At 39.8% G+C, this 27,321-nt stretch overlaps 1 protein-coding gene across 1 annotated transcript; it reads right to left on the bottom strand.

Moving 5' to 3' along the window:
• Positions 1–261: 261 nt before the first annotated feature.
• LOC135767185 (MAM and LDL-receptor class A domain-containing protein 1) lies at positions 262–26,607 on the bottom strand. Its single transcript, XM_065276840.2, has 14 exons — positions 26,464–26,607; positions 26,236–26,335; positions 25,933–26,076; positions 25,659–25,846; positions 25,389–25,551; positions 24,251–24,481; positions 23,947–24,125; positions 11,343–11,571; positions 10,828–10,987; positions 10,630–10,744; positions 10,394–10,514; positions 2,179–2,275; positions 2,044–2,101; positions 262–1,961 (listed from the first exon to the last, which is right to left on the bottom strand). The coding sequence occupies exons 1-14, from the start codon at positions 26,605–26,607 to the stop codon at positions 1,899–1,901; spliced, it is 1,992 nt and encodes a 663-aa protein (XP_065132912.2). The 3' UTR covers positions 262–1,898.
• Positions 26,608–27,321: the final 714 nt, after the last annotated feature.

The following is a 27,321-nucleotide window of genomic DNA, read 5'->3' as shown; positions in this document are numbered from 1 at the left end:
ACCTAACCGTGAGGAAACTTGTCCCTGTGAGAAATGACTGGATTACGGGAGTGTGATATGTCTCACAACCTCGAGAGGTTTCTCTGGATTTTAGGTTTGGAGAAGTCAGACACCCCCACTAAACGTAAACTCTGGATTTGGATTCAGGCAGTTTTAAAGTAAATAAGGCCTGTCTAATGAGACCAACATGGGCAAGATTCATGCAAAGCTCTTTATTTATGTTACAAATGTACATTAATTAGCAAAAAACTTAGATAAGTGCCAAAGCAGCAAAAAGGTGAAGTTGAGGTGAAGCTGCAAAGATGTCTTCCTAGGTCAAAATCTATTTACACACAGGATCACACTTCTTTATGCATTAATAGTGATTTTCAAAATCCATATTGTTTCAAAGCAGCATGTTTCTATGTCAATGGATTACCTCCTCTTCTAAGATGTGGTATCATAAAATACAGATTTAATACATAATTTCTAGTATTTATATACAGTGTCATAAAGTTTTTATTATAAAATGAGCCATTATAAGATCAAATCATTCATATAAGAATTGGTTTCCAGTATCCATTTCAACTAAACAGAAGACCTCAGACAAACAAAATAACAGAATTTCTAAAATGATGCACAGATAAGAAACCTTTGATACATCTGGAGCTGTTGTTGTAATTTATACAAGATTAATCTGATAAAGTCACAAAGAAATTGAAATAAAAACTATTGAAATTATAAAAATATTGTGGTATTTTTTTTTTTACAAATGACTTAAATGTGAGCTTCATTATTTTTAAAAAATTCACGTGTTCCCATAATTTTAAATCAAAGGGCAAATCTCATCCACCTCCTCAAAACGATCTCTCTTTACTTCGGGGTATTGTGGGAGGGTGGCAAATAACAACCTCCGATGATGCAATCAATTCTCAATTTACGAATTCAAGTCCAGCCCTACCTTTTTTAATTTCAGAAGCCGTTTCACTCGGATATACGTCACGACAGAGAAAATAAGATAATTGCTTCGTCCTTGTATAGTATAGTATAGTACATTTGTCCAGAAGTTTTATTGTTTAAGAATAACTCTCAGTCCGCTAGATATTTAAAGGTAGACTACTATATAAATTGAAATGTGAAGAAGACACATTTAAAGTCCCCCTCTGTTTTTGAAAACAAATCTTTGCGCATCGCAGTAGCATATGTAAAAGTTTTTTCTTTGATCTATGCGGATCTATGACTATGCGAATAAGTCCCCACTTCCACTCAATCGCACCAGCTCGAACCATAGATATATATGTACGTAGATGCTAAATTTGGCAATATCAGACACATAGCTGCTAAGTCCGGCTTCACAATGCATACGTGGGCTGCGCATTTGCAGCACAAATTTAGTGCTGATGTTACCAGGTTAGAGCATTCGCACTGCACGTGAGAGCACAGTGCGCTTGTGTCACATTAGTAAAGCTGATGCAGCGGTGCTTCAATCGTTTCAGCACCGAGTCTATGTGTCATCCATACATATCTATGACTCAAACTACTGAGCCACTCGTTCTACTGTGATGATGTGATTGGTTACATGTTTATGAAGTTGGAAACTGTAGTGTTTTCAACAGCGTTTTTCAGTTCGTCTCTGCAAAACTAAACTAACTGTTGGATTATGAATTTGCACATGGTTTGTCTTAAAGCATATTGAATACACCACATATAAACAACAATTTAAACTCACCACAGGGGGACTTTAAGATTACTCAGTACACAATTGAGTTTAAACTTTTATGCAAGTTAACGACAACGTTACTTTGTGCAACTGCATTGGTGTGCTGGAATGCAGATTGTTTTCCAGTATAAGAGGGACAGAGGTGACAGAAAGTCAGATAGTTGGGGCTTGTTAAATAAACAATGTTAGATTGACAAGTTTATATGGTTGATGTGTCATTTCCATCCACTGAAAGCGTAATTTCATGTAAGCCACCGGAGACCTGGCAAAAATGACAGTATAAACCATTAAATACATTAAGAATAGTTTTTAGTGTATATTGAAAAGCAACAAGAAATACTCACTGTGCAGTTATCGAGTGTATAGTTCCTATCAAGATCATCATTTTCAAGTATAAAACCCCTGTAAAGACAAAAGTTTTTCTTCTTTTTCATTACGTATGTCATTTTAGTTAGCACATAATAAGCAGCAGTACATACCTGTTAGCTCTTTGTGTTTTATTCAACATATAAAGAGCTGCACCAACAATAAAAATCACCAACAGCGTTACTGTCACTCCTACACCAATACCTACAGCTGAATAAAACAAACAAATGCTTTTACATAAGATGCATCTGGCTGCAACAAATTTTACAATTGGTTGACCAATATGGGTTTTTTTATGGCTGAAACCGATATCGAGAATGCAGTGTGCTTTATTGGCCGATGTAACACAAATGTAATTACAGTAAAGAGTTACAAACATAAAATTGGTCAACCTAAATAAACATTTACTATGTATAATATTTATAAATATAACCTTTTTAGTAATTGAAAAATATTAACAAATAATATGCGGATCTGACTTATGGAAGGTTTTTTTGGTCTTTTTTAAATTAATTAATTAAATTATAAAATAATAAATTAAATTATAAAATAATTAATTAAATTATAAAATAAAAAATAAAATCGCAAAATATGTCCCAAATTTGAAAATGAAATGCTAAAATAAAAATTTTAACATTATATTAAATTATTTAATTTTCATTTTTAACGTGATGAAGCATCATTCCGGCCAAATTGAAAAATTAAATTAAATTGACGATTTGACATTTCATTTTCAATATAATCTTGAGTCAAGACTGACAATATTAAAATAAAAAGGCAAGCTTGAAAAGGAATCTGTAAATATTTTTTTAAAGGGCTTTTTATTCATGCCCAAGCAATAATAGGGACAAAATTAAAATAAAGTTCAGTTTTAATTTTATGTTCTCTTTTATTTATTGGTTTTCATTTTCTTTTTCATTTTCGTTTTCATTTTCGTTTTCAACTTGTATGCAAATTCAATGTTAATCAGTGGGTGGGGTTTACTTGCTCATAAAAAGGGGATTGGCTGAAGCAGCATAGATATGTGAAGCAGTGTTGCCAAGTCAGCAGGGCCGGCCCTGGCCAATTTGCTGCCCTAGGCAAGATTTCACCTGGTGCCCTTTAGAATCATTTTGTTCATAAACTTAAACAGAAAAAAATGCAAAGCTTTGTCTAGTTTTTCTTAATTTTGAAAATATTTTGGAAACACACGCATGCACGCACGCACACATACACACAATGTCACTCAGGCATTTGGTCTTGACATTGTCACTGAAAAGGCAGTTTAAAATATAAACCCAGAATTCAGCGAACGTCAAGAACAAGAAAACGGAAACAACAATCAGACAGAGACGCAGGATTTAAATTACGTTACACGGACCATGTTTAAATTTCAATGTTTCTGCACAGAAATACCAACTTTGTCTGGTATTAATAAGCTGCACAGTGGCGGTGCTGAAGGCGCGTGATGGCACATATGCACAGATATTTACGTGCAATCTATTGGAAAGTGGAGGAGTCATTAGTTGGGTTAGTAAAATAACGAAATTATAGCTTTTAAATAGAAGAAAAAAGTTTTTTGTAAAGAGATATATGTTTTTAAAAGTTTAAAACACACAACCCTTCTCAAGGGGAAGTAAGCTACTTTTCTCCTTACGTGCAACCTATAGGAAAGCGCAGATGAGTTTGGTTAGTAAAATAATTAAATTATAGATTTAAGTACAAAATAGTATTTATATAAAGAGAAATATTGAAATAAAAGTGCAAAACTCTTCTTAAGTGGAAGTAATAAAGTAAAATAACGAATAATAATTATATAATAACGAATAGTCTCCAATAGGTTGCACGTAAATATCTGTGCTGCCACCAGTACTCCGTCCGAGCGCGTCTTCAGCACCGCGGCCAGCACTCCAATGCGCAGCTTATTAATACCAAACAAAGTGAACAAGTTGCTATTTCTGTCTAGAAACATTGAAATTTAAACATGGTCTGTGTAACATTATGTAAATTCCGCGTCTCTGTCTGATTGTTGTTTCCGTTTTCTTGTCCTTGACGTTTGCTGAATTCTGGGTTTATATTTTAAACTGCCGCTTCAGTGCAGTATAGCCACAGAGCTATTTAACAAGCACGATCTTCCGAGATTATATGCTACTAATAATTCATCAGTAACTGCTGTTTTCTTGTGCAAAATTAAATATTTATAGTTAAATGTTTATATACATATATTAAAAAAATAATAATTTGGGCGCACGGACGCCCCAAGGGGTCGGCAGCGCCCTTAGCATTTGCCTATTCCGCCTATGCCCAGGGCCGGCCCTGCAAGTCAGCGACTGTTTTGCCAACTTAGCGACTTTATTGCTACATCTAGCGACTTTTAGACCCATTTAGACAAACTTAGCGACTGTTTGGATTAATCCTAGCTTCACATCTGTACAGAGAAGCTACTGTGTCGCATGTACCGGCCCACGAGTGCTGGGTGGCGCTGTCTCGGTGAAATGTGCGTCTGGCGTCTCTGTACATGGAGCTGAGCAGCAACATATTAGACTGTACGAGCTGACGCGTGGATGAGATTCGCGAACATTGTTTACATGTCAAAGGAGGAACATACAATAAAAAGGGGCTGGTCCACTGTTATATATGTGCGTATTTTCACACATTTGATCCGGTGAGGCGTCAGTCATTCTCATCAAATGCATACACATAGCACAGTGTGATTATCGTGCAATACATATGCCAAATTCCGGAAAGTATTGGCGTATCATATGCTCGCAAAATTGGAATTTGGCTTATGTATAGCACGATAATCACACTGCGTGTTATTTGTATGCATTTCATGAGAATGGACATACACAGACACGTCACTTACTTTTGCAGCGGGCACACTGGTACAGAACAGACCTTCAGCCTTTGTGACGTGGCTCAGCTTCGGCCCAATTTAAACCCTTCATCCTCATGTGCTACGCTGATTTGTGAGTAGGGCTGTGACCGTACAGGATTTTGTTTTACCGCGGTGAAGAAGCAACAAAATCACGCGGTTACAGCACAACAACCCACCCCAGGAAAGCAGTAATCTTATATATTATTAAAACGACAAATTATATTAGCAATAACAGCATGAAATAATATGTATTTCTTTATGTTAACTTTTGTTTTTTATATTTGTTGAATATACTATTGATTATAGAACTTTTATGTCACCGTTTATAGCCCATTTTATACAATACATTTCATAGAATAACAACCTGAAAAGCTGTAGAAAGAATATGCAGTTTAAGATTGTTTCTGGTGAGTTGTGCAAAACCTGATTCCTATTTCTTTAGACATTGTTTTTCGGTTAACTGTCCGTGGATAGAAACGCACTTCTCCAAACTTGTTGAAACGCTGAATAATTTATTGTACAAAAAATGGGTTAAAAAACAATGACAAAAACGGTTCCATAATTGATATTAAACTCAAAAGATATCGAAAATAAATAGTTTGTAATGTTATTATGATTAGTATGTTTAATTCGATTTTTTCAAAGTGGATAAAAAACGAAATAGCCTATTGCATCATTCCGTAAATAACTGCGCAAAACTTATGGATACTCCAATCAATGCTTTCAATTTCAGCTGTCCATTTACATTATCAAGAAGATAAGACTTTTTTATCCCGAGCTGGAGAAATTCACTTACAGCAGCTCCATATAAACACAGCATTCAACCAAATAACGAGTCGCGCTGTCGGTAAGCGCTCACCTGCCTTCACGATAGTTGTCATGTTTGCCCATTATAGTTTCAAATTATTATTATGCTATTATTATCATCACCAACACACAGTGCCTGCTTCTCCTTGAACGAGAAATAATGCGCGTGGCTCGTGCACATGAACTTGCATTGCACTGACATTTCCTTGCAGAGATGATGTTATTCGCGCAGGGGTTTAAAACCAGGGAGTGAGTCGGTACCGTTCAAGAAATCAGAGCACCTGTGCATGACACGCTATATGTTTAAGAAGGTTGCGGCCGTGACATCACCGCAGCTGGCATCTCACGTATGGCCGTTTCAAGGTCGTTTCACACGGTACGCGGCAACCGCGAGTGTTTAGTTCTTTTTCAATGGGAGACGTGCGGAAAGCGGCAAAACGTGGGCGGTTACAGAGGTGAAGCGGAGTTGGTCCACACGCCTTGCCCGTGCACCCAAAATTCTGTTCCTTCTCCGGACATGGTACTTCATGACAGGTGCCTTTGAAGATAAACATATTTGCACTAAATGCTGCACAAAAAGCGGTAAAATCGCCGAGCGGCTTCAGCTTTTCTCTTGTATTGGAAGCGTTTTGTGCAGTCATGAAGTACCATGTCCGGAGAAGGAATAGGATTTTGGGTGCACGAGCAAGGCGTGTGGACCAACTCCGCTTCCCCTCTGTAACCGCCCCCGTTTTTCCGCTTTCCGCACGTCTCCTATTGAAAAAGAACTAAACACTCGCGGTTGCCGCGTACCATGTGAAACGGCTACTGCGGTGATGTGGTAACGCGTTATCGTCACAGCCCTTATGTGCTTGCTTCAGCTATGGTCAGAACTGTATGTTGTGTCCAGTGCAGTGCAGGGTAGACCCTGAAAGACTTGCATTTCACAGAGGACGCAAGTCCTGATACGATACTTGTAAAGACACATAGGCTGAATAAACAGATAATGTTCATATAAAAGTAAGTGACTGGTCGGTGTATGTCTTCAGCTCGTTAAACTGACGCCTCACTGTGTCACAAGGTGACGATCTTTTTTTAAGGGCGGAACCAAAGTTCGGGAAGTTTTGGTTCCGCCGGAAAGTTTCCCCATCGGGCCATATATGAGGACGGACCTTCTTACTTCCTGGTTGCCAGGACGACGGAATCAGGCCTTGACGAGCCGCAGGTGAGAGAGATTAAGGTAGCGAAATATGGTTGGAGGCTGTTTGAAATAAAAGGGCTCTGCTGAAACACAAGGAGGAGAATCGTTTTTGGGCACAAGCTCCATTTGCGGCCGAGGGCAGAGAAAAATTCACACGCTCCGTCCTTGGAGGAGCCGGAGGGCGCCGTTGATCCACGGAGTGCTTATAGCAAGAGGAAAGAGTGCGGCAGCCAAGAGAGGCGAAAAGGACGGAGCTGTGGTATTTAAAGGAGCACTGCACCACGAGGACGCTTTGTGGATACTACTGTAAGAGGAAACCCTGTGGGTAGAAGAAAACAATGGAGATTGTGACACGCTTGGAGTAACCAAGGAGGAAGTAAACGAAGCAGTTTGTGAACAGTCATCCATGCCCCGAGCTGTAAACAGCAGAGAGGTGAGAAGTATCCAAGTTGCACTAACTGTGTTATTGTGTCCAAGCTGCCTGTAAAGGAAGAGAGAACGAGAGTGAACGTCAGTAGAACGAACTGTGAACAGTCATACATGCCCTGAGCTATAAACAGCAGAGAGGTGAGACGTATCCAAGTTGCACTAACTATGTTATTGTGTCTGCCTGTAAAGGAAGAGAGAACGAGAGTGAACGTCAGTAGAACGAACTGTGGACAGTCACATATACCCGAGCTGTAAACAGAGGGGTGAGAAGTATCCAAGTTGCACTAACTGTGCTATGGTGTCCAAGCTGCCTGCAAAGGAAGGGAGAACGAGAGTGAACGTCAGGAGAATGAACTGTGTAAAGACTCAGTTGGTGATGAAGGAGGAGAGCCTGGAGTGGCCGTTATTTTAAGTTCCCCCTTTTTCCCTCCCCTATTTATCATTTTTAATTAAATTAAATAAAGTACATTTTAATTTATGCTTACCTTGTGTGTCTGGTCATTGGGGTGGCTTTGGGAATCTCCTCGAGGTGGAGAAAAGGGGCGTGACCTTATTTACATCTGGGTCCACCCCTACCTGTGACAGATTTGGCGTAGTCGGCAGTCCACCTCGGGTCGAGACCAAGGTCCCCCAATGGCCCACCACGTTTTTTAAAAAAAAAAAAAAAAAAAAAAAAAAAAGCTCCCATCAACCCCTTACCGGTCCCCAAACAACGCGTTCTCGGGACGAGAACGGATTGGCGGGGGGGGATGTCACAAGGTGACGATCTTTTTTTAAGGGCGGAACCAAAGTTCGGGAAGTTTTGGTTCCGCCGGAAAGTTTCCCCATCGGGCCATATATGAGGACGGACCTTCTTACTTCCTGGTTGCCAGGACGACGGAATCAGGCCTTGACGAGCCGCAGGTGAGAGAGATTAAGGTAGCGAAATATGGTTGGAGGCTGTTTGAAATAAAAGGGCTCTGCTGAAACACAAGGAGGAGAATCGTTTTTGGGCACAAGCTCCATTTGCGGCCGAGGGCAGAGAAAAATTCACACGCTCCGTCCTTGGAGGAGCCGGAGGGCGCCGTTGATCCACGGAGTGCTTATAGCAAGAGGAAAGAGTGCGGCAGCCAAGAGAGGCGAAAAGGACGGAGCTGTGGTATTTAAAGGAGCACTGCACCACGAGGACGCTTTGTGGATACTACTGTAAGAGGAAACCCTGTGGGTAGAAGAAAACAATGGAGATTGTGACACGCTTGGAGTAACCAAGGAGGAAGTAAACGAAGCAGTTTGTGAACAGTCATCCATGCCCCGAGCTGTAAACAGCAGAGAGGTGAGAAGTATCCAAGTTGCACTAACTGTGTTATTGTGTCCAAGCTGCCTGTAAAGGAAGAGAGAACGAGAGTGAACGTCAGTAGAACGAACTGTGAACAGTCATACATGCCCTGAGCTATAAACAGCAGAGAGGTGAGACGTATCCAAGTTGCACTAACTATGTTATTGTGTCTGCCTGTAAAGGAAGAGAGAACGAGAGTGAACGTCAGTAGAACGAACTGTGGACAGTCACATATACCCGAGCTGTAAACAGAGGGGTGAGAAGTATCCAAGTTGCACTAACTGTGCTATGGTGTCCAAGCTGCCTGCAAAGGAAGGGAGAACGAGAGTGAACGTCAGGAGAATGAACTGTGTAAAGACTCAGTTGGTGATGAAGGAGGAGAGCCTGGAGTGGCCGTTATTTTAAGTTCCCCCTTTTTCCCTCCCCTATTTATCATTTTTAATTAAATTAAATAAAGTACATTTTAATTTATGCTTACCTTGTGTGTCTGGTCATTGGGGTGGCTTTGGGAATCTCCTCGAGGTGGAGAAAAGGGGCGTGACCTTATTTACATCTGGGTCCACCCCTACCTGTGACAACTGCATCAGATGTGTGAAAATACACACATACATAACAGCGGACCAGACACTTTTATTGTTTGAAATGTAAACAATGCATGCGAATCTCATCCACGTCAGTTCGTACCGTCTAAATTGTTCACTGCTCAGAAAATGCACAGAGGGTAGAAGCCAGGCGCACATTTCACCGTGACAGCGCCACCCAGCACTCGTGGGCCGGTACAAGCGACACAGTAGCCTATATGTACAGATATGAAGCTAAGATTCATCCAAACAGTCGCTAAGTTTGTCTAAATGGGTCTAATTGTCGCTAGATGTAGCAATAAGGTCGCTAAGTTGGGAAGCAACACAGTCGCTGAGTTGGCAACACTTCAGCCAATCCCATTTTTTTTTAGCAAGTAAACCCCACCCACTGATTAACATTGAATTTGCATACAAGTTAAAAATAAAAGTGAAGACGAAAATGAAAATGAAAATGAAAAAGAAAAACAGAACATAGAATAAAAAATGAACTTTACATTTTAATTTTGTCCCTATTATTGCTTGGGCATGAATAAAAAGCCTTTAAAAAAAATTATTTACAGATTCCTTTTCAAGCTTGCCTTTTTATTTTAATATTGTCTGTCTTGACTCAAGATTATATTGAAAATGAAATGTCAAATCATCAATTTAATTTAATTTTTCAATTTGGCCGGAATGATGCTTCATCACGTTAAAAATGAAAATGAAATAATTTAATATAATGTTTTAGTTTTTATTTTAGCATTTCATTTTCAAATTTTGGACATATTTTGCGATTTTATTTTTTATTTTATAATTTAATTAATTATTTTATAATTTAATTAATTAATTTAAAAAAGTCCAAAAATACCTTCCATACTGACTCCTCACTGTAGTGTTTGAATAAGATTTTGCTTCACGCCAGCATCCTATTGTCACATTAAAAGTGATTATTTTACTTTCTGTCCAGCATTGACATAACATCTGTGTGTCTTTTCATTAGGAATAAGCTTATAAAATGTAAGGAACCGAAAAATGTATAGTCTAATTAAAAAGCGGTATCCGATGCGGAAAATAATAATAATTATACAAATTTAAATATCGGCCGATATACCGCCCACTGCAATATTTTGATTTATTTACCAAAAGACGAGATCTTGACATCAATGAAAGTAATGCTTACCATCAGTATGGCGTGAAGGTGCAGTGGTGGGGTCTGAGTCACAAGGACCGGGGATAATGTGAACATCATCAATAGCTACACTTCCTTTCGAACCTGCTCCCTTCATGAATTGAAATATAAACTGTGGAAAGAGTCAGTGTTAAACACACATTTTATGTTTTTGAGTGAATTTGACATTCATATGATCTTCACTTTGATCTTGTGAATCCCACATGCAACTATTCAGACTTTGGTACCCAGAAAGGCTCTTTGTGTTTCACATATACGTTGCTTGTCCTCCAAACATCTCCTTGATCTCCTGACTCCGTCCATACTTCCTCACCTAACATATTTCCACTGTTATGAATGGTTCTGTGACAAAAAGCCTCAATGAAATGTTATCGGCATATACACATACAGTATGCATTAAGGTGCTTTTCATCATTGTCCTGTACCTGTTATTCATGTACAAATTAAGTGTCCCAACGTTGTTTCCATGCAGATGATACCAGAATGTGAAACAGTGCCCCCAGCTGTCAGGGGTGAAAATCTCACTAAGAATCATGGCAGTGTCTCCCCACTGACCCACAGAGCTGTCCATATAAAGGTAATAACCTAAACACACAAGCACATCAATTCATGCAGATTCTTTAATACCTTTATTAAACAACAGAATATCAGAAATATTGACTATTAATGGATTCTGCCCACAATGCGGTAATTGTGAATGGCCTGAGGCTGGGATATTATTATCTCATTTTTGACAGAGGTTGCATTTAGCGTCTTTTGCATCTGAGCTTATCATTTATAGTGATTTTTAAATCATTTGATTAGCCACACACTTCCAGACTGCTAAAATTTAGTATAGCCATACAGAGATTTGTATCACTCCAGTTTTGTTTGTGTTTACTGACAAAAGTGATATTCAGATATTCAGTACAACAGCATAAATGAAGCTCTTGCAGCTCACCTGTGGAGGAGTTGCTGGTGTGGTCCACACTGGGGCCTGTGTGCTTTACAGTGCTTGCTTGGACTCTCAGCCAGTCTGCGTCATTCACCTCTAACAGATTGATCCAGCTGCAAAAGTTTGCCTCAAAATCACATTGTCCTGAAGGAGTGCACGGGTAGTTAGTAACCTGCACATCATCGAACGCTATGGTTCCCTGTTCACTTTGGCCTGTAATCCCCTCCACCATAATCTGAAATGACAGTTGTATTAGTGAGGACACTCCTTCAATACCATTAGGGTGCTAATTGTAGTTTAGAGAGCAGATTCATGCAGACTGTTGATCCATGACTGCAAGTGACAGCTTTTGTCTATGAATATGTGTGACTATGTGAGTTTTGAGGTTGTCTTTTTTAAATAATGTGTGATTATAATAGGATGGATATTAGTGGTATAAAATCAATATCTTGGTCAAATTACAATAATTTTGTGATTATCTGTGTTAAGTGTATGGTTATACTGTGATATAATGCAATGCATTTATGCATTCAGGACAGAAAATCAACTTTTTGCAGTAAACAAGTAACACTATGCAATAAGATATTGGGCTCTATCTTACACCCGGCGCAATGCAGCGCAATGCGCGACGCAAGTGTCTTTTGCTAGTTTCCACCCTGCGCAATTATAATTTTCACGTTTAGATCAACCACGTTGTTTATGGGCCCTATCTTGCACCCAGCGCAATTGACTTTGTCAGTGACGCATGTATCATTCGTATTTTGCGCTGGCGCACAGCAGGGTTTTTCCCTCCACAGATGCACGTCAGCAAACTAGGGAATGAACTTGCGCTCCCTGGGCGGTTCAGCGCAAAAAGGAGGCGTGTTGCGGCGCAAACCATCTCTTATGCTATTTTGCAGTTTCAAAAAACAATTGCGCTACTAACCAAAAAAAACTAGTCTAAAGTCAGTGGCGCGTTGCGCGTGGTTCATTATGCTATTTTAAGGGCGCATGCTTGACCATAATGTATAGCGTGCACAACGCGCATACACTTTGCTTATCTAATCTACACAGATGCAACAGTTATTTTTGCAAATCATAAATTGTTACTGTAAGCGTGGGCCCAGTGGTCAAAAATAATAATCTCAAACGAGCTGGACAGCAGTTCAGTGGATCCCAAAAAGGTGATTTATTATGATGAAAAAGGAAAATTATTTACATAATCTCATATTGACATACAAACAAACTGAACAAAACAAAATTGCAATGATGTGCAATGGAAGGCTACACCAAATAATTTGGTCCAACTTGCAACAGGGTCTCACTTTTGGCCTCTACAAAATCAAGACTGACCTGATAAGCTCTATAGCACCCTATTTATAAGGGCTAACTCCTCCCTCGGCCTGTACCAAATGAACAAGCAGGGATCAAACATAAAAACATTATACACAAAAATAAAAGAACACTAACAATCACAAATAACATTATGTAAACCCATGGGTACTTAACCATACACACACAAAACAAAAAAGAAATGAAAAGACAAGAAAAGAAAAGGAAATAATTGTTTAGCTGCTATTCCCCCTCCCCCAGACAAAACTACAAATGGTTCAGTCCAATTAGGGGTATGCTACAAATACCTGTTTGAATCAGATGGACTGTTTGATAGTGCAGCATGAGACTGGAAGGCCTACAGCCACAACAAAGTTTTGGTGGAAATACTTACAAGAATAAAAGGTAATTCTCACTGCAAATAAACTGAGTTGTGAAGTTATTTTGTCTAATAACAAAAGGTATAGTTGAATTGAACAACCAAAAACAAACAAACCAATATATATACAAGACTCATTTCAAATAGGAAAAACAATTACACAACTCCATTCTGATTTAAAAGATAGAAAATGCCGGCATAATCAGGTAGTGATGTGTGCATGTGTGTCAAGTCCATGTTTCATTTTCTGTCATCAAGCTTAGCTTGTGACATTTCCCCCCCTTTCTCCAGACACCTCATGAGGTGTCCGTGAGAGGTAGTCCGCAGTACAATTTTGGGTGCCTGATCTATAAAGGACGTCAAAATCAAACGGTTGAATTGCTAAAAACCATCTGGTAATTCTAGAATTAGTGTCTCTCATTTGACCCAACCAGGACAAAGCCCGATGATCAGTTTCTAGTCTAAATTTCCGGCCCAGCAAATAATAACGTAGGGAGTCCAGGGCCCATTTGATAGCCAAACACTCCTTCTCCACCGTAGAGTACCTAGACTCACGGGGAAGGAGTTTCCTACTAATGTAAGCCACCGGTCTTAGTTGTCCTGACTTCCCCTGTAACAAAACAGCTCCAATGCCATGCTCGGAAGCATCGGTTTGGACAGTAAAAGTCTGTTCAAAATCAGGACTCTGCAGTATTGGCTCCTTGCAGAGTGAGTCTTTTAAGCCCTGAAAAGCAAGTTCACATTCATCAGTCCACACTACCTTGTTTGGTTTGTCATTTTTGGTGAGAGTGGTCAGTGCAGCAGCTTGTGCAGAAAAATTTGGTATAAACCTTCTATACCACCCACTAAGGCCAAGGAAGGACCGCACTTGTTTCTTGGTCTTTGGCCTTTCAGCAGACTTAATAGCCTCAATTTTGCTGACTTGGGGTCGAATCACTCCATGTCCCAGAACAAATCCCAGATACTGTGTTTCTCGCTTGGCCAAAAAACACTTGTCAGAGCGAAGGGTGAGGCCTGCACTTTTTATCCTCTCTAGAACATCCTTTAAGTGAAACAGATGTTCTTCCCATGATTGGCTATAGACGACAATGTCATCTAGATAGGCAGCTGCGTACCCCTCGGTACCTCGAAGGAGTTGATCCATCATTCGTTGGAAGGTTGAAGGTGCCCCATGGATTCCAAAAGGTAGGACCCGGAAGTGGAAGTGTCCAAACGGTGTTCGGAAGGCTGTCACTTCCTGACTCTCTGGGGTCAACGGAACCTGCCAATAGCCCTTACATAGGTCTAGGGTGCTGATGTACTTAGCTCGTCCCAGTCGTTCCACAAGGTCATCTACCCTGGGCATGGGGTAGGAGTCAAACTTACTGACGCTGTTTACCTTCCGAAAGTCCAAGCAAAAACGAAGGCTGCCATCCTTCTTGGGCACCAAGATGACTGGACTACTCCACTCACTGGCAGATGGCTCTATGACCCCCATACTCTGCATGGTTTCCAACTCCTCTTTAAAGGTAGACAGGAGTCGTTCTGGTATTCTGTAAACAGGTTGGCGAATTGGTTTAGAACTGTGTAGGGTAATGTGGTGTGATACCATGTTGGTTAGACCAGGTGTCTCTTTAAACAGACCAGATGGTATCAGGTCCAGTAATTGCTGTTTCTTATATTCTGGCAGATGGCTGAAATCCAATTGAGCAAATTGGCGAGGAACTGGGAAGTATTGTTCCTCTACTTCCTCTTCGTCTTCGACCGCTCGGATAAACAAGGTTTGCTCTGGACTTGGTTTACTGGTAACAGTTGGAGAAACAGTAGATGGAGGCTGTGCATACCATTTTTTTAGTAAATTAACATGAAATGTCTGCAATGGCTTGTTTCTAGATGGGATGTAAATTTCATAGGTGACCTGGCTTAACTTCCTTTGAACTCGGTAAGGGCCCTGCCACTTGGCCAGTAGCTTGTTTTCTGTAGTAGGCAAAAGTAACAATACCTCATCTCCTTCTTCAAAGCTGCGGGTTCTGGCTGTTTGATCATACCATTCTTTTTGACGTGCTTGGTTCTGAAGGAGGTTTTTCCGTGCCATAGCTGTCGTTTTTTCCAGCTGCTCCCTCATCTTCAGGACATAAGACACAATGTTTATTTGACCTGGCTTTTCTGATGCTTCCCAGACCTCCCGTAAAACATCAAGAGGACCTCTGACTGGGTGAGCGTACAGTAGTTCAAAAGGAGAAAATCCTGTTGATGCTTGAGGTACCTCTCGATATGCAAATAGCAGGTATGGCAACCACTTGTCCCAATCCTTTCCAGTCTCTGAAACAAACTTTTTCAGCATATTTTTCAGGGTTTTGTTGAACCTTTCAACCAAGCCATCTGTTTGAGGATGATAAGGGGTGGTTCTTACTCTCTTAATTCCCAATAGTTGATAAACTTGGTGTAGGGTGCGGCTCATGAAATTTGGCCCTTGATCTGTTATGACTTCCTTGGGTATGCCTACTTGAGTGAAGAATCTAAGAAGTGCAGTTGCTACCTGCTTAGCAGTGATTTCTCTGAGACGATAAGCCTCAGGGTACCTAGTGGCATAGTCACAGATAACAAGAATGAATCTGTTCCCTGACTGGCTTCTTTCTAGTGGACCTACCACATCTACTCCAATACGCTCAAAAGGCATATCAATGACAGGTAATGGGTGCAGTGGTGCATATGCCGGTTTATAACTAGTTGTAAGTTGACACTCAGGGCAAGACTTGCAGTACTCTTTCACTTCAGTATACATCTTAGGCCAATAAAACCTCTTCGATATTCGCATTAGGGTCTTCATGAAACCTAAATGACCAGACCAAGGAATCGTATGTCCAAGCTCAAGCACCTCCTTCCTGTATGCTTTAGGTACAACCAACTGGGTTCCTTCTTCCTTACTCTTTCTATAGAGAAGGCCTTTCTTGAGAACATATGTTTCTCCAAAACCTTGCAAAAGGCCCCCTTCTTTCTCAGCTTGCTTAAAACACTCCACTAGAGAGGTATCTTCCTTTTGTAGCTTAGCTAGGTTGTTAGGTATGGTAACATCTGCCTCGGTTAGTTCAGGTTCCCCCAGTTCTAACTCAACATGGTCAGTGTTGCCAACAAGTCCCTTCACTTCCTCCCTACGCCGCTCTAACCTCTCTTCGTCAGTGGGCTTATGCTCTACCTCTATGTCAACAGTTGAAAAGGGCATTTCATCCAAAGCATTAATTTATGTATCCTGCCTTATACGCTGGGTTTGGGCTCTTGTAACTACACCACACAAAGTGCTGCTCTGCACTAGATCTGACAAAATAGGGAATCAGGACCCAACAATATGGGGTAGGGGAGATTGGTGGCTACCCCCACTCTCATCAGATAAGGCTGGCTGTGTATCTCAATATATACATCTGCTGTGGCTAACTCGGGTTTTATCTCCATGTACACAGACAATGGAGATGGTTTCATCCTCATTCCATATATCTCTAGGGATGTACTGAGACTGTACCAGAGTACGGGAGCAACCTGTGTCTATCAGGGCAGTGAGTGGTTTGCCATTAAGCAAGATGGTTATAGTGGGTTCTGGGTTATGGGGATGGGAGGGGGAATGATTTGGGCGGGGCACCCAGCATAGACTGGTGGTTTTGGGCTTTTTTAAGGGGCAAAAAGGGCTAGTGTGACCACGTTCTCCACAATTAAAACACACAACATCTGGCCTGTCAGAATGTTGCCCTAATGGTGGTGCCTTAGAAATACAAGTCTTATTGTGAATGGGCTTCAGGATCTTAGCTTGGGTAGTGCTATGAGAGTTTGAACCAACCCCAGTCCCCTCAAACTTACCCCTGCCAGGATGTAGGATGCCTGCATAACGGTAGTTGCCAGGGCCCTTTCTTGCAGCAATGTAGGCCTCAACAAGCATAGCAGCTTCTTCAGCAGTGGAGGGATTCCTTTCTTTAACCCAAGTCCTTATTTCTGGGTAGAGAACTCGCAAGTATTGCTCCAACACCAGAGTCTCCATAATATCCTCCTTGTTGCAACTGTCAAACTTTACCCATTTGCAGAACAGATCCTTGAGGCGGACGTAAAGTTCTTGTGGAGTTTCCTCTAATGCCGTCTCACGACTTCGGAATCTCAGTCTATAGGTTTCAGGGTTTATTGCATATTTAGACAAGATTGCCTGTTTGACCGCATTATAGTCCTTTGTTAGCATAGGGTCCATAGAGACAAAAGCACTCCGTGCTTTCCCAGTCAACAACGGAATAAGGCGTATAGCCCAATCTTCCTTTGGCCATTTGAAAACTTCTGCCAGTCTTTCAAAGGTCGTGAGGTAATGCTCAATGTCGTCGTTGTCTTCCAGCCTTGCAATACGTAGCTCTTGGTCCATTCCTCGGGCAGGCTTCCCTGCAGTGGAAACCTCAGCTCTGGTGTGTTCAAAGTCCAGCTGTATCTGGCTGACCTGATGCTGAAGAACTTTGTATTGTTGTTCCCGACGGGCCGTCTCTCTCTCTTGCCTTTCATCACGGCTTCGCTGATATTCCATAAAACTCTCGAACATACGGGCAAGACTGGTGATGGCCCCATCTCCTCCAGATAAAGTAGCTTCAGCAGTGGGCAAACCTCCAGTTGCACCTTGTCTCTGCTCTTGCTCAGTGCCCTCCTCAGGCTGACTCCGCAGTTTTGGTGGCATCTCTTTGAGCAAAAAAAAAAAAAATCCAGCTTATTTATGACCAGGGCTATCCCACTTCTGACACCATCTGTAAGCGTGGGCCCAGTGGTCAAAAATAATAATCTCAAACGAGCTGGACAGCAGTTCAGTGGATCCCAAAAAGGTGATTTATTATGATGAAAAAGGAAAATTATTTACATAATCTCATACTGACATACAAACAAACTGAACAAAACAAAATTGCAATGATGTGCAATGGAAGGCTACACCAAATAATTTGGTCCAACTTGCAACAGGGTCTCACTTTTGGCCTCTACAAAATCAAGACTGACCTGATAAGCTCTATAGCACCCTATTTATAAGGGCTAACTCCTCCCTCGGCCTGTACCAAATGAACAAGCAGGGATCAAACATAAAAACATTATACACAAAAATAAAAGAACACTAACAATCACAAATAACATTGTGTAAACCCATGGGTACTTAACCATACACACACAAAACAAAAAAGAAATGAAAAGACAAGAAAAGAAAAGGAAATAATTGTTTAGCTGCTATTCCCCCTCCCCCAGACAAAACTACAAATGGTTCAGTCCAATTAGGGGTATGCTACAAATACCTGTTTGAATCAGATGGACTGTTTGATAGTGCAGCATGAGACTGGAAGGCCTACAGCCACAACAAAGTTTTGGTGGAAATACTTACAAGAATAAAAGGTAATTCTGACTGCAAATAAACTGAGTTGTGAAGTTATTTTGTCTAGTGATGGGAGAAACGAAGCTTTTCGAAGCTTCGAATCAATTGAACCAATTGCTTCGAAAATTGATTCAGTTTTTCGAAGCAGTTCGAAACAGCACACACGCTGGCGACCCCTGCTGGTCAAAATAGTGTAAAGCAGATATGGCCAAACATTTTAGACTTTTTTTTACAAAAAATAGCAAGATTTTTATTAAAATATGTTTAAAAAAATATTTAACTTAATTAAGTCATAGTTAAAAGGGAATTATGTGTTTTTTGCTTTATTTAGGGCAAACAAATCATTAAAACTAACTACCCTTTTAATTATGCACATTTTTGTCATTAAATCTGTCTATAAACAATAAATAGACAATTGGCAGTGTAATTAGTCAGAAGGATAAATGTTTTATGAACTTTTATAATAAAACTGACCCGAGTTCACCGAAACATATTAGACACTGGTCATGTGATCAACTCCACCTAGTGGTGAATCGTCGGATTTTCGAAACGTTTCGAAACAGTTATGACGTAATGAAGCCTCGTTTGCTAAAATCACGTGACTTGGGCCAGTTTGAAACACGCTCCGAACCACTGATTCGAAACAAAAGATTCGTAAATGTTTCGAAGCCTCATGAAGCAGTGCTTCGAAAACGACCATCACTAATTTTGTCTAATAACAAAAGGTATAGTTGAATTGAACAACCAAAAACAAACAAACCAATATATATACAAGACTCATTTCAAATAGGAAAAACAATTACACAACTCCATTCTGATTTAAAAGATAGAAAATGCCGGCATAATCAGGTAGTGATGTGTGCATGTGTGTCAAGTCCATGTTTCATTTTCTGTCATCAAGCTTAGCTTGTGACAGTTACACTTAAAAATATTAATACACGAGATAAGGGGAATCATAGTGGTGAGCATTGTGGTGATAGTTTTTATTTATTCTCATGCAAATAACGATTAAAATATTTTCATAACTTTGTTGTGTGGCTGTATTACGTTTATTTTATGTAAATAATAGTTAAAATGTTTTCATAAGAAACCTTAATGTATATGAACTTGATTTGTAAGAGTACTTTGGGGTTGGACCTTGCTTGCGTTTCTTGGGTCCGATTTCAAAGCCCCCAAACCCTTTCAGCGGTGAGGGTGGACGCAGCGATGTCCTCTGCTGGCGTCAAGTCCTGAGGCAGATCCACCTCCCGTTACACGGCGTGCCCGATTTATGCTGGCAAGCGTGGGATTCCCCCGTACAAGGACGTCGGTCTCCTCGGCTGTGAACCGCTCCTGGCGTGCGCCTGGTAAATCCGTCATAATAATAGCAACCCGCCATGGAACTTGCGCCCTTGCGTTTAAAGGGAATGTTGGCTAGCGTTCTGATTGGTTTATTTGACGTTACGCCCAAACCACACCTATGAATAATGAACCTACTTCAGACCAACCCCTTATTGATTTGCGCCCGGCGCAATAGTTATTTCTCACGCCGGGAAAATAGCAACAGCGCCCAAGATCCGCCCACAAACTCACTTGCGCGTTGCGCTTCGCACTTGCGTTTCAGATCGTTAAAATAGAGCCCTAAATATCAAATGCATTTGCGCCCCCTTTTGCGCCCATGGGCGTTCTGGTCTAAAAACGAGGTGTGTTCAGGCGCATTGTTGGCGCGTTGCTATTTTGAGGCAACTAAAATAGACTACGCCATTGACCAACAAAAACCTGGTCTAAAGTCTAAAGTCAATGGCGCAATGTGTTTTTTGTTATTTAAAGAGCGCATTAGTAATATGCGCCTAAACGGGACGACAACGCGGGTTTGCTAATCACATACATGAATGGCAGCAGCACAAAAACGCTTTTAAATATGAAAGATTAAAGAATTGAATGTAAAAGATTATTATTGAGTCTCTTGGACATAAATGAGGACTTATTATGAGAAGTTAGAAGGCACAAAGAGCTGCTTCACCTGCAGTCTGGTAAGTAAATAAATGCTTTGCTTTAAACAAATGCATCTATTTTTAAACGTTTTTAAATGCTATCTTACGGATTTATTGTACATGATGACACTGTACCTGTGGATATGGTAAGATGAGAAACATTTTAAATAATGCTTTGTAAAAAATCCCAGCCATATGGCGCTGTTCTAGTGCTGAAACGCTTCGGCTCTCTGCGCGTTTGTAAATCCTTTATCTTTTGTTTGTATTTTTAGAATACAAACCTTTTCTTGCATATTTGCTAATCATTTTATGCGATTACATTGATTATGTAAGATATTAATACATTTAGGACAGCAATTCAAAGCCTGATATTTGTACTTCTATGACTAAGAAAAAGAAAAAGGCTTTCAAAGGTTTTAATAATAAAAAAATTCAATAAAAATGAAAACAACACTTTTTTAACATTATTCTTAAACTGGTGGCCTTCTTCCTCCGCTTAGTTCTTCAGTTTACAAGGTCCGTTATCTAAATAGGTATTACGCACAGCGACAGCGCAACTGGCTTTTAAAGGGGATGAGAGCTGAGACTCTCATTGGTTTACTGCACGTTACGCCCAAAACACACCCATTACTCATTAGGAAAATATGTACAACCCTTTTCGACCCTGCGCTCGGCGCACAAACCATTTTTCCCGTTGTTAAAATAGCAAAAGTGGCATCGGACACGCCCATTTAGACCGTGCGCCGTGCGCTTTAGACGATGCACTAAGATCGTTAAAATAGGGCCCATTGTGTTTGAACATTAATTAAATACATTAGTTAAATGTGCCATGTGTAACTTTTTTTGTGCATCGTTTCTGTTTTGGTGGCATAACATTAGAAGGTTATAAGAATTAGGGGTGTAAATCGGACAGTTCATTACGTTTCGATACAAAGCTGATTTTCTCCGCCAGCAATTTGATTTTTACCGATACATCAATCGCTTCTTTGAAGCGATTACGATTCGATCCAATCTGATTAATTCATCGATATTTTTATATTATGTGCCTTGTTAAGCAGCTACATTTTTACTTAGAAATGCAACCAAAATAACACGAACACTTATTAAACTCTTTGAAAATGGCACAATCTCTGTCCCACTTGGAAGATTTACAACAACAAACTAAAAAAAATACACTTTTTTAAATAAAGAAAAATGAATAATGAGAGGCAAAATGTCACATAAAATCAAGCTTATAATGTCAACAGTCAAAGTCAGGTTTTTAGTATTTTGTGCCAAAATGTGCAATAGTGAATCATTGAGGCAATTGTAAATTGAAAAATAAATTGATTTAAAAAATAAAGCTGTTAAACCTAAGCATTTGATCTGTCACAACATCAGATCTAACCCCGGATTTCCACCGACTGCGGAGCAGCTGCAGATCAGCTCCGCTGCGTTACGTCTCCGCACTCTGCCGTCCGCCAATACCCACCAGTTCCGTTTTTGTTGCAGAGCGGCTGCGTGCTGAAGTGACGAGGTCTCGCAAATTCACGTGATGATCGCGCGATACCTAGTTCTGTCTCTGCCCATTATGCCGTTGAATTATGACGTTTTTACAAACCAGCCCAGATCACAACACGAGATCTCGCATAGACAGAGCAGTACATCAAATCCATCCAAAATTCAAAAAATAAGAAGGCTGCTAAAACATTTATATATGCTTTATCTTTAATGTATTTATTTGAAACTCCCCTGGCTCTGTTCCTGTCTATTATTTGTTGTTTCTGTATTAATGACTTTATTTGTGTGTGTTTGTAATGTTTGTATTGCAAAGATTTAATAAAAAAACACGAGTTCTCGTGAATTCAGGTATGATCACGCGATAAAGTCATGGCTCCGCCCTGCGGAGCTGTCCGGCATCCGTCAAAAATAGAAGCTCTGCGTATTTGTGCCGGACGCCTGCGGATGGCCGGAGCTGTGACGGATTCGGAGCGCAGTCAGTGGAAATACACACATTGACTTGAATGGAAACCGATTGACTCCGCCGCCGTTCCGCAACGGATCCGCAGCCGTTCCGCAGTCGGTGGAAATCCGGGGTAACAGTCAAAAAAAGTGCTGCAGTGGTCTCGTGAGAGATTTTTCTTAAAAAAAGTCACTGATCAACATGAGAGAGGACACTGCGTTTTGCATGGACAATAAACTGCTACAACCGCTTTGTTGCTGCTTCACATTCACTTGCTGACGCTAGCAGATGAAAATAAAAAGAAATGCGCGCTTTAGGGGAAATGCGTAGATGGATGTTATGTCAAGGAATAAGGACGCTCAAATAAAGGTAGCTTAAATCGATTTTTTACGTGTGGCATCGATGCATTGGATCGTTAGAAGTAAAATCGATGTAACAATCCATATAGATTGTTTTTATTTTTTATTTATTGCACCCCTAATAAGAATAGAGAGTTAATCAAAAAGTTAAAGGAAAGTTTTAAAGTTAAAGAAAAGATCAGGTAAGAGTTTGACTCCCACGGCCCTGCACAGACCGATCAGATTATGATCCCAAAGTACCATGAAAAAGATTCATAGTACTGTTCTCAGGATACCTATACATGGGTTTCAGCTGGCGTCACTCTCTTGTCTTCCGCCATTTTGAGGACCTGAAGTGGTCGCAAAAGAACTAGAAGCTATGCCTTCAATATGTTGTGAGCATCAAAATCGCTATTTTTACAACACTAAGAAGGCTCGACAAAACATGATATTTTGCTCGAAGTATCGCCTGTGTCTCTACACGTGAACTCGAGCATTGAGAACATTGTTTGTGAACAAAGAGTTTACTAAAAAGAAGGTTTTGAACAACTGACTTTGGTTGATTTGGCTTCCGCTCGCCGCCATCTTCCCAGTCTAGATGTATCGATCTGCGAATGGAACGTAAGGAGGGAGGAGAGTAAAGATGGATAGCTCCTAAAGCATAGTTCCATATAAATGCACAGATAATTCGTTGTTTTGTCGCAAATGAAAAAAAATATCGACCTTCTAGTTGAAAAAGGAGCCTCATATGAGATTCATTCATTCCCCTTCGGAAATCGATTATTTCCGTCTGGCAGGGATGACGAGCAGACACCATAACAGCCAAAATCAGTTGTACAAAACTTTCTTTTTATTAAACTCTGTGTACACAAACAATGTTTTCAATGTTCGCGTTCATGAGTAGAGATCCAGGTGATACTTCGAGCAAAGTTTCATGTTGTGACGCGCCGCCTTAGTGTTGTAAAATAGTGGTAGTTCGGTAGCAGCGAACAGCGGCTGGAAGAACGTATCGGGGATTGAGTAGGCATCACACCCAAACCAAGGTATATTTTTTTAAAGTCGCGTTTCTTTTCATGACAGTCGAGGTGCGACATGTTGTCTTTCGTAGCCATTTCCCGTATCCATAAGAATCATAGACAGTAAAAGATAAGAAATCCGTAAATCGTAGCAAGCCAGCCAATGCTTGTCAGTAGCCTACTGGTACTCGGTAGGTCCTCAAGATGGCGGCATAACGTAAAAAGTCACATGACTGAAACCCATGTATAGCAGTGCTGCATGAGATTAAACACCAGATGCTATGCTGACTCTGGGACTTACCCTGTAGTCTGACCCTGAGAGGGTTAGTGGGGACTGAGCAAACCTCCACAGCCCTCCCTGTTCTCCAGACTGGGTCAGTAACAGAGACCGGTCTTTGTTTGAGAACTGCTGATACACATTTAGGATCCCAGTGCCACTTCCCTCCATGTAATACCACAGTTGGAGACACTTGGTGTCATCTGCAAGTGGTATAAAAACCAACACTATGTGTATGAGAAGTATTTTTTGCCAAAACATGTCCTTGATGTAATATCTGACTCAAAACGTAATAGTTTATATTTAGAAAAGAAAGATTCTTTCTCACCTGCATTAAACTGAGGTGATGTCATCATTGCTTTTTGTCCTTGCACATGGGGAGGTTTGGTATCCATATAAAAGTAATGTCCAGTAGCCGTGTTGGTCGTATGGTCAAAGACAGGTCTAGACTTTAAGAAGTTTGATTTTCGACTTTGATCCGACACTCTAATCCAGTCTAGGTCTTCATCAGTCTGTTGTATCCAGCCACAATCCCCCTCTTCAAAGTCGCAAAGACCCTCTGAAAAAATATGATGTAAATATGTTGAAATTGCATAAATGCTTAAATTAAATGTAATGCCAAAACATTGGTGTTGTTGAGCTACAGTACAGGAAGTGACTAGCATCACATTTTGTATGTCCTGCAACCTGCATATATATGAAGAGTTTGGTTCCAAAACGCAATAAATCCATTTTGACAAATTTCGGTAAAAACGTGTTTTCTATATCAAGAAAGTGACAAGATGAAAACCACTATTTTCTGTTAGCTTTCACATAGCATCTTTAGGTTATAAAAACATAAAAAATTCAAATCCATAACTTGATTTTCAAAGATTTATTATAAAAACGAATAATTTTTTAATTTTTTTAAATTTTTTTTTTTCAAATTCAAAATTCTATAAATCTATTCAATCAATGTAAAAATTTGCATTAATTTTTGCCATTTTATATTCATTTAGTTGAACAGTTGTGCACACTGATTAAAAAAATAAACATTAATGGCATTAATCAAAACACTTACTTTGTCATATTAGGAACACTGTCATTGCTGTGTGGTTATACTTGACGTTTTTACTTAACATTGGAGAAAAGATGACAGAATAACACTGCGGATATTGGATTTTGCGTAAAATTAAGAATTTACTTTTAAATACTGACCTGATATAATACTGATTTTGGCAGTAACTCATTTTTTTTTCAAAAATGGTGTTTATTGGTTTTTGGAACCAAACTCTTCATATATACACTATTATATAAACTTATTTACAAATCTATCATTTTTTTATATATTTTGAAATCAACATTTATCATACATTTAATTAATGTAACAAAAGGAAGAGGTTTATGTTATAAAGTTTAAAATTAATATTCCCATTATTAGTAAGTTATGAACAATAGACTATATATTAAGCAGTGTTATTTATTACCTGTGGAAGCACAGGCACCTTTAGTAACTAATAAATCATCTATAGCAATGTGCCCAGAAAATCCAACTGAAGCTTCAATGAATAGCTGATAAACTTCCTGTAGTTTCACGTGACTCTGGGCCATACGCCATTCATTCCCCTGAGACCCCTGCCTCTGCCAAATCTACAAGTTTAGACACGGTTAAAACATGTTTAAAGGCAGTAAAATTATGATGTACCATATGCATATGGTATAAAACCAAAGATGTGAATTAAAATGCTTTGTCTTACCAATGTTTTGTGGTTGGATGAAATGTCATATGTTGACACTTTAAGTGAGCCCGCATTCACTCCAAACATGTGATACCAGAATGTGAAGCAGTACCCATCAGGTCCACTTGGGGGAGAAAGAGGAGACTTCAATTGAGCTGTGTCCCCTGTTCTGCTGTGAATTGAGCTTGTGATGTACAGATAATACCCTGTAACACACAGCATGACAGAGGTAAAATAAAGACACATGTTTTGATTGAGCTGACATTGGTACTGATAATAATTGTTCAATTACCTTTTCCACTGGTGTGGTCCCCCGAGGGACCTGTTTTTGACGACTCAGTTGATCCGCTCCATCTCTCCCAGTCTATCTCATCTGCGGCTCCCTGAATCCAACCACATAAGTCCTTTTCAAAGGAACACGTGGCCAAGATAAAGTCTAGAGAACAGAAGACGTGAGAAATTATCTCTTAATTTTGGCCAGGGTCTCTTTGCTCTTAACAAAGCTTTCCAAACATGTATAAAGAAAGTCACTATATTACACTTCAGGGAAAAACACATTTTTGTGGCCGACTTTCCAGCATCTTTTCTACTGTACCTGGAGCTTGGTAGTCCTTTTCACAGTTTTGGAAGGAGATGTCATCTAAAGCAAAGGTCTGGGTATTAGGTAGAGATGAGGTCTGGCTACTAAAGACGATCTGATATGAAACACAGAATAAAATCTGAATAAATCTGTAGTTTGATCCAAGGATCATGCTATTCAGTATAATGCAGTTTGTACACAGTAAATGCTTTGTTTCTTATATATGCATCTATGCTGACGTACCCTGTAAGGCTGATGGTGTTTACCCAATGGTAAGAGCTCTGGGAGCCACTTAGTTAAACTGCTCCTCGATTTTGTCCAGAGCAGCTTCTTGTCATCTTCAGTCTGAAAAAGCACGCTGAGATTGCCTGAACCTTGTCCACCCATGTAGAAGTGAAAACTATTGCACAAGAGAGCAAACAAGGGAGGATAATTGGGTGTAAGGTACGTGAAACGGTTGAGAAATAGTATGTCTGTGTTTCACAAGAGCTATATTTTGCTTACGAAATCAGAAATTATGCCAGCATTGTTTTTCCATCTTCCAGAATAAATAAGGCAAAATAAGAGCAAATGATTAGATGTAGTTATATACAGTGGCTACTTGCTACTAAGTTGGGATGCAAAATAATAATTTGAGATATGAGCTCAGATGCAAAAGCCGATAAATGACACCTCAGATAAAAATTAGAAGATGTTATTAACCAGATGCTCTCGACATGTAGTATGTGTTTATTAAATACCTTTGGTTCAAATCAGCTTAAACCCGACATCAGGTCATTCCGAAATACTGCTTTGTTGGCAGAATCTGCTAAACACTGCGTTATTCTTTATTTTTACATTCTGACCTTAATTATTTTCAATGTTTCTAGTTGCATCTTCAGTGATTTTGCAACTGTTTACTATGTCTTGTCTAAAGAAATTACTTTTTTTAGAAGTTGAGGTTTTTGACAAAGCACTTAGAGGGTTTTGCAGCGAAAGACAAAATTGTTACATACCAATTAAATGACTTGAGAGACATTTGTGAAAATAAGGCTTTTCAATTACTGCCTAATAACCTTTCATTGCAATAAAAGTGAAATTACTGAATCTAAACATAAGAGC

Source organism: Paramisgurnus dabryanus, chromosome 6, assembly GCF_030506205.2.
Source record: "Paramisgurnus dabryanus chromosome 6, PD_genome_1.1, whole genome shotgun sequence".
NCBI classification, from domain to species: Eukaryota; Metazoa; Chordata; class Actinopteri; order Cypriniformes; family Cobitidae; genus Paramisgurnus; species Paramisgurnus dabryanus.
Note: the sequence above shows the minus strand (reverse complement) of the source record. Positions and strands in the feature narration are given on the sequence as shown.

Bases quoted from the DNA above. Each gene is read 5' to 3' on its own strand.
- LOC135767185 (XM_065276840.2), bottom strand. From the start codon at position 26,607: ATGGGTGGACAAGGTTCAGGCAATCTCAGCGTGCTTTTTCAGACTGAA. The intron at 24,126-24,250 runs GTGAGAAAGAAT...TACCACTTGCAG, and splicing joins ATCACCTCAGTTTAATGCAG to ATGACACCAAGTGTCTCCAA. The intron at 2,276-10,393 runs GTAAGCATTACT...TGTTTTATTCAG, and splicing joins ACCTTCACGCCATACTGATG to CTGTAGGTATTGGTGTAGGA.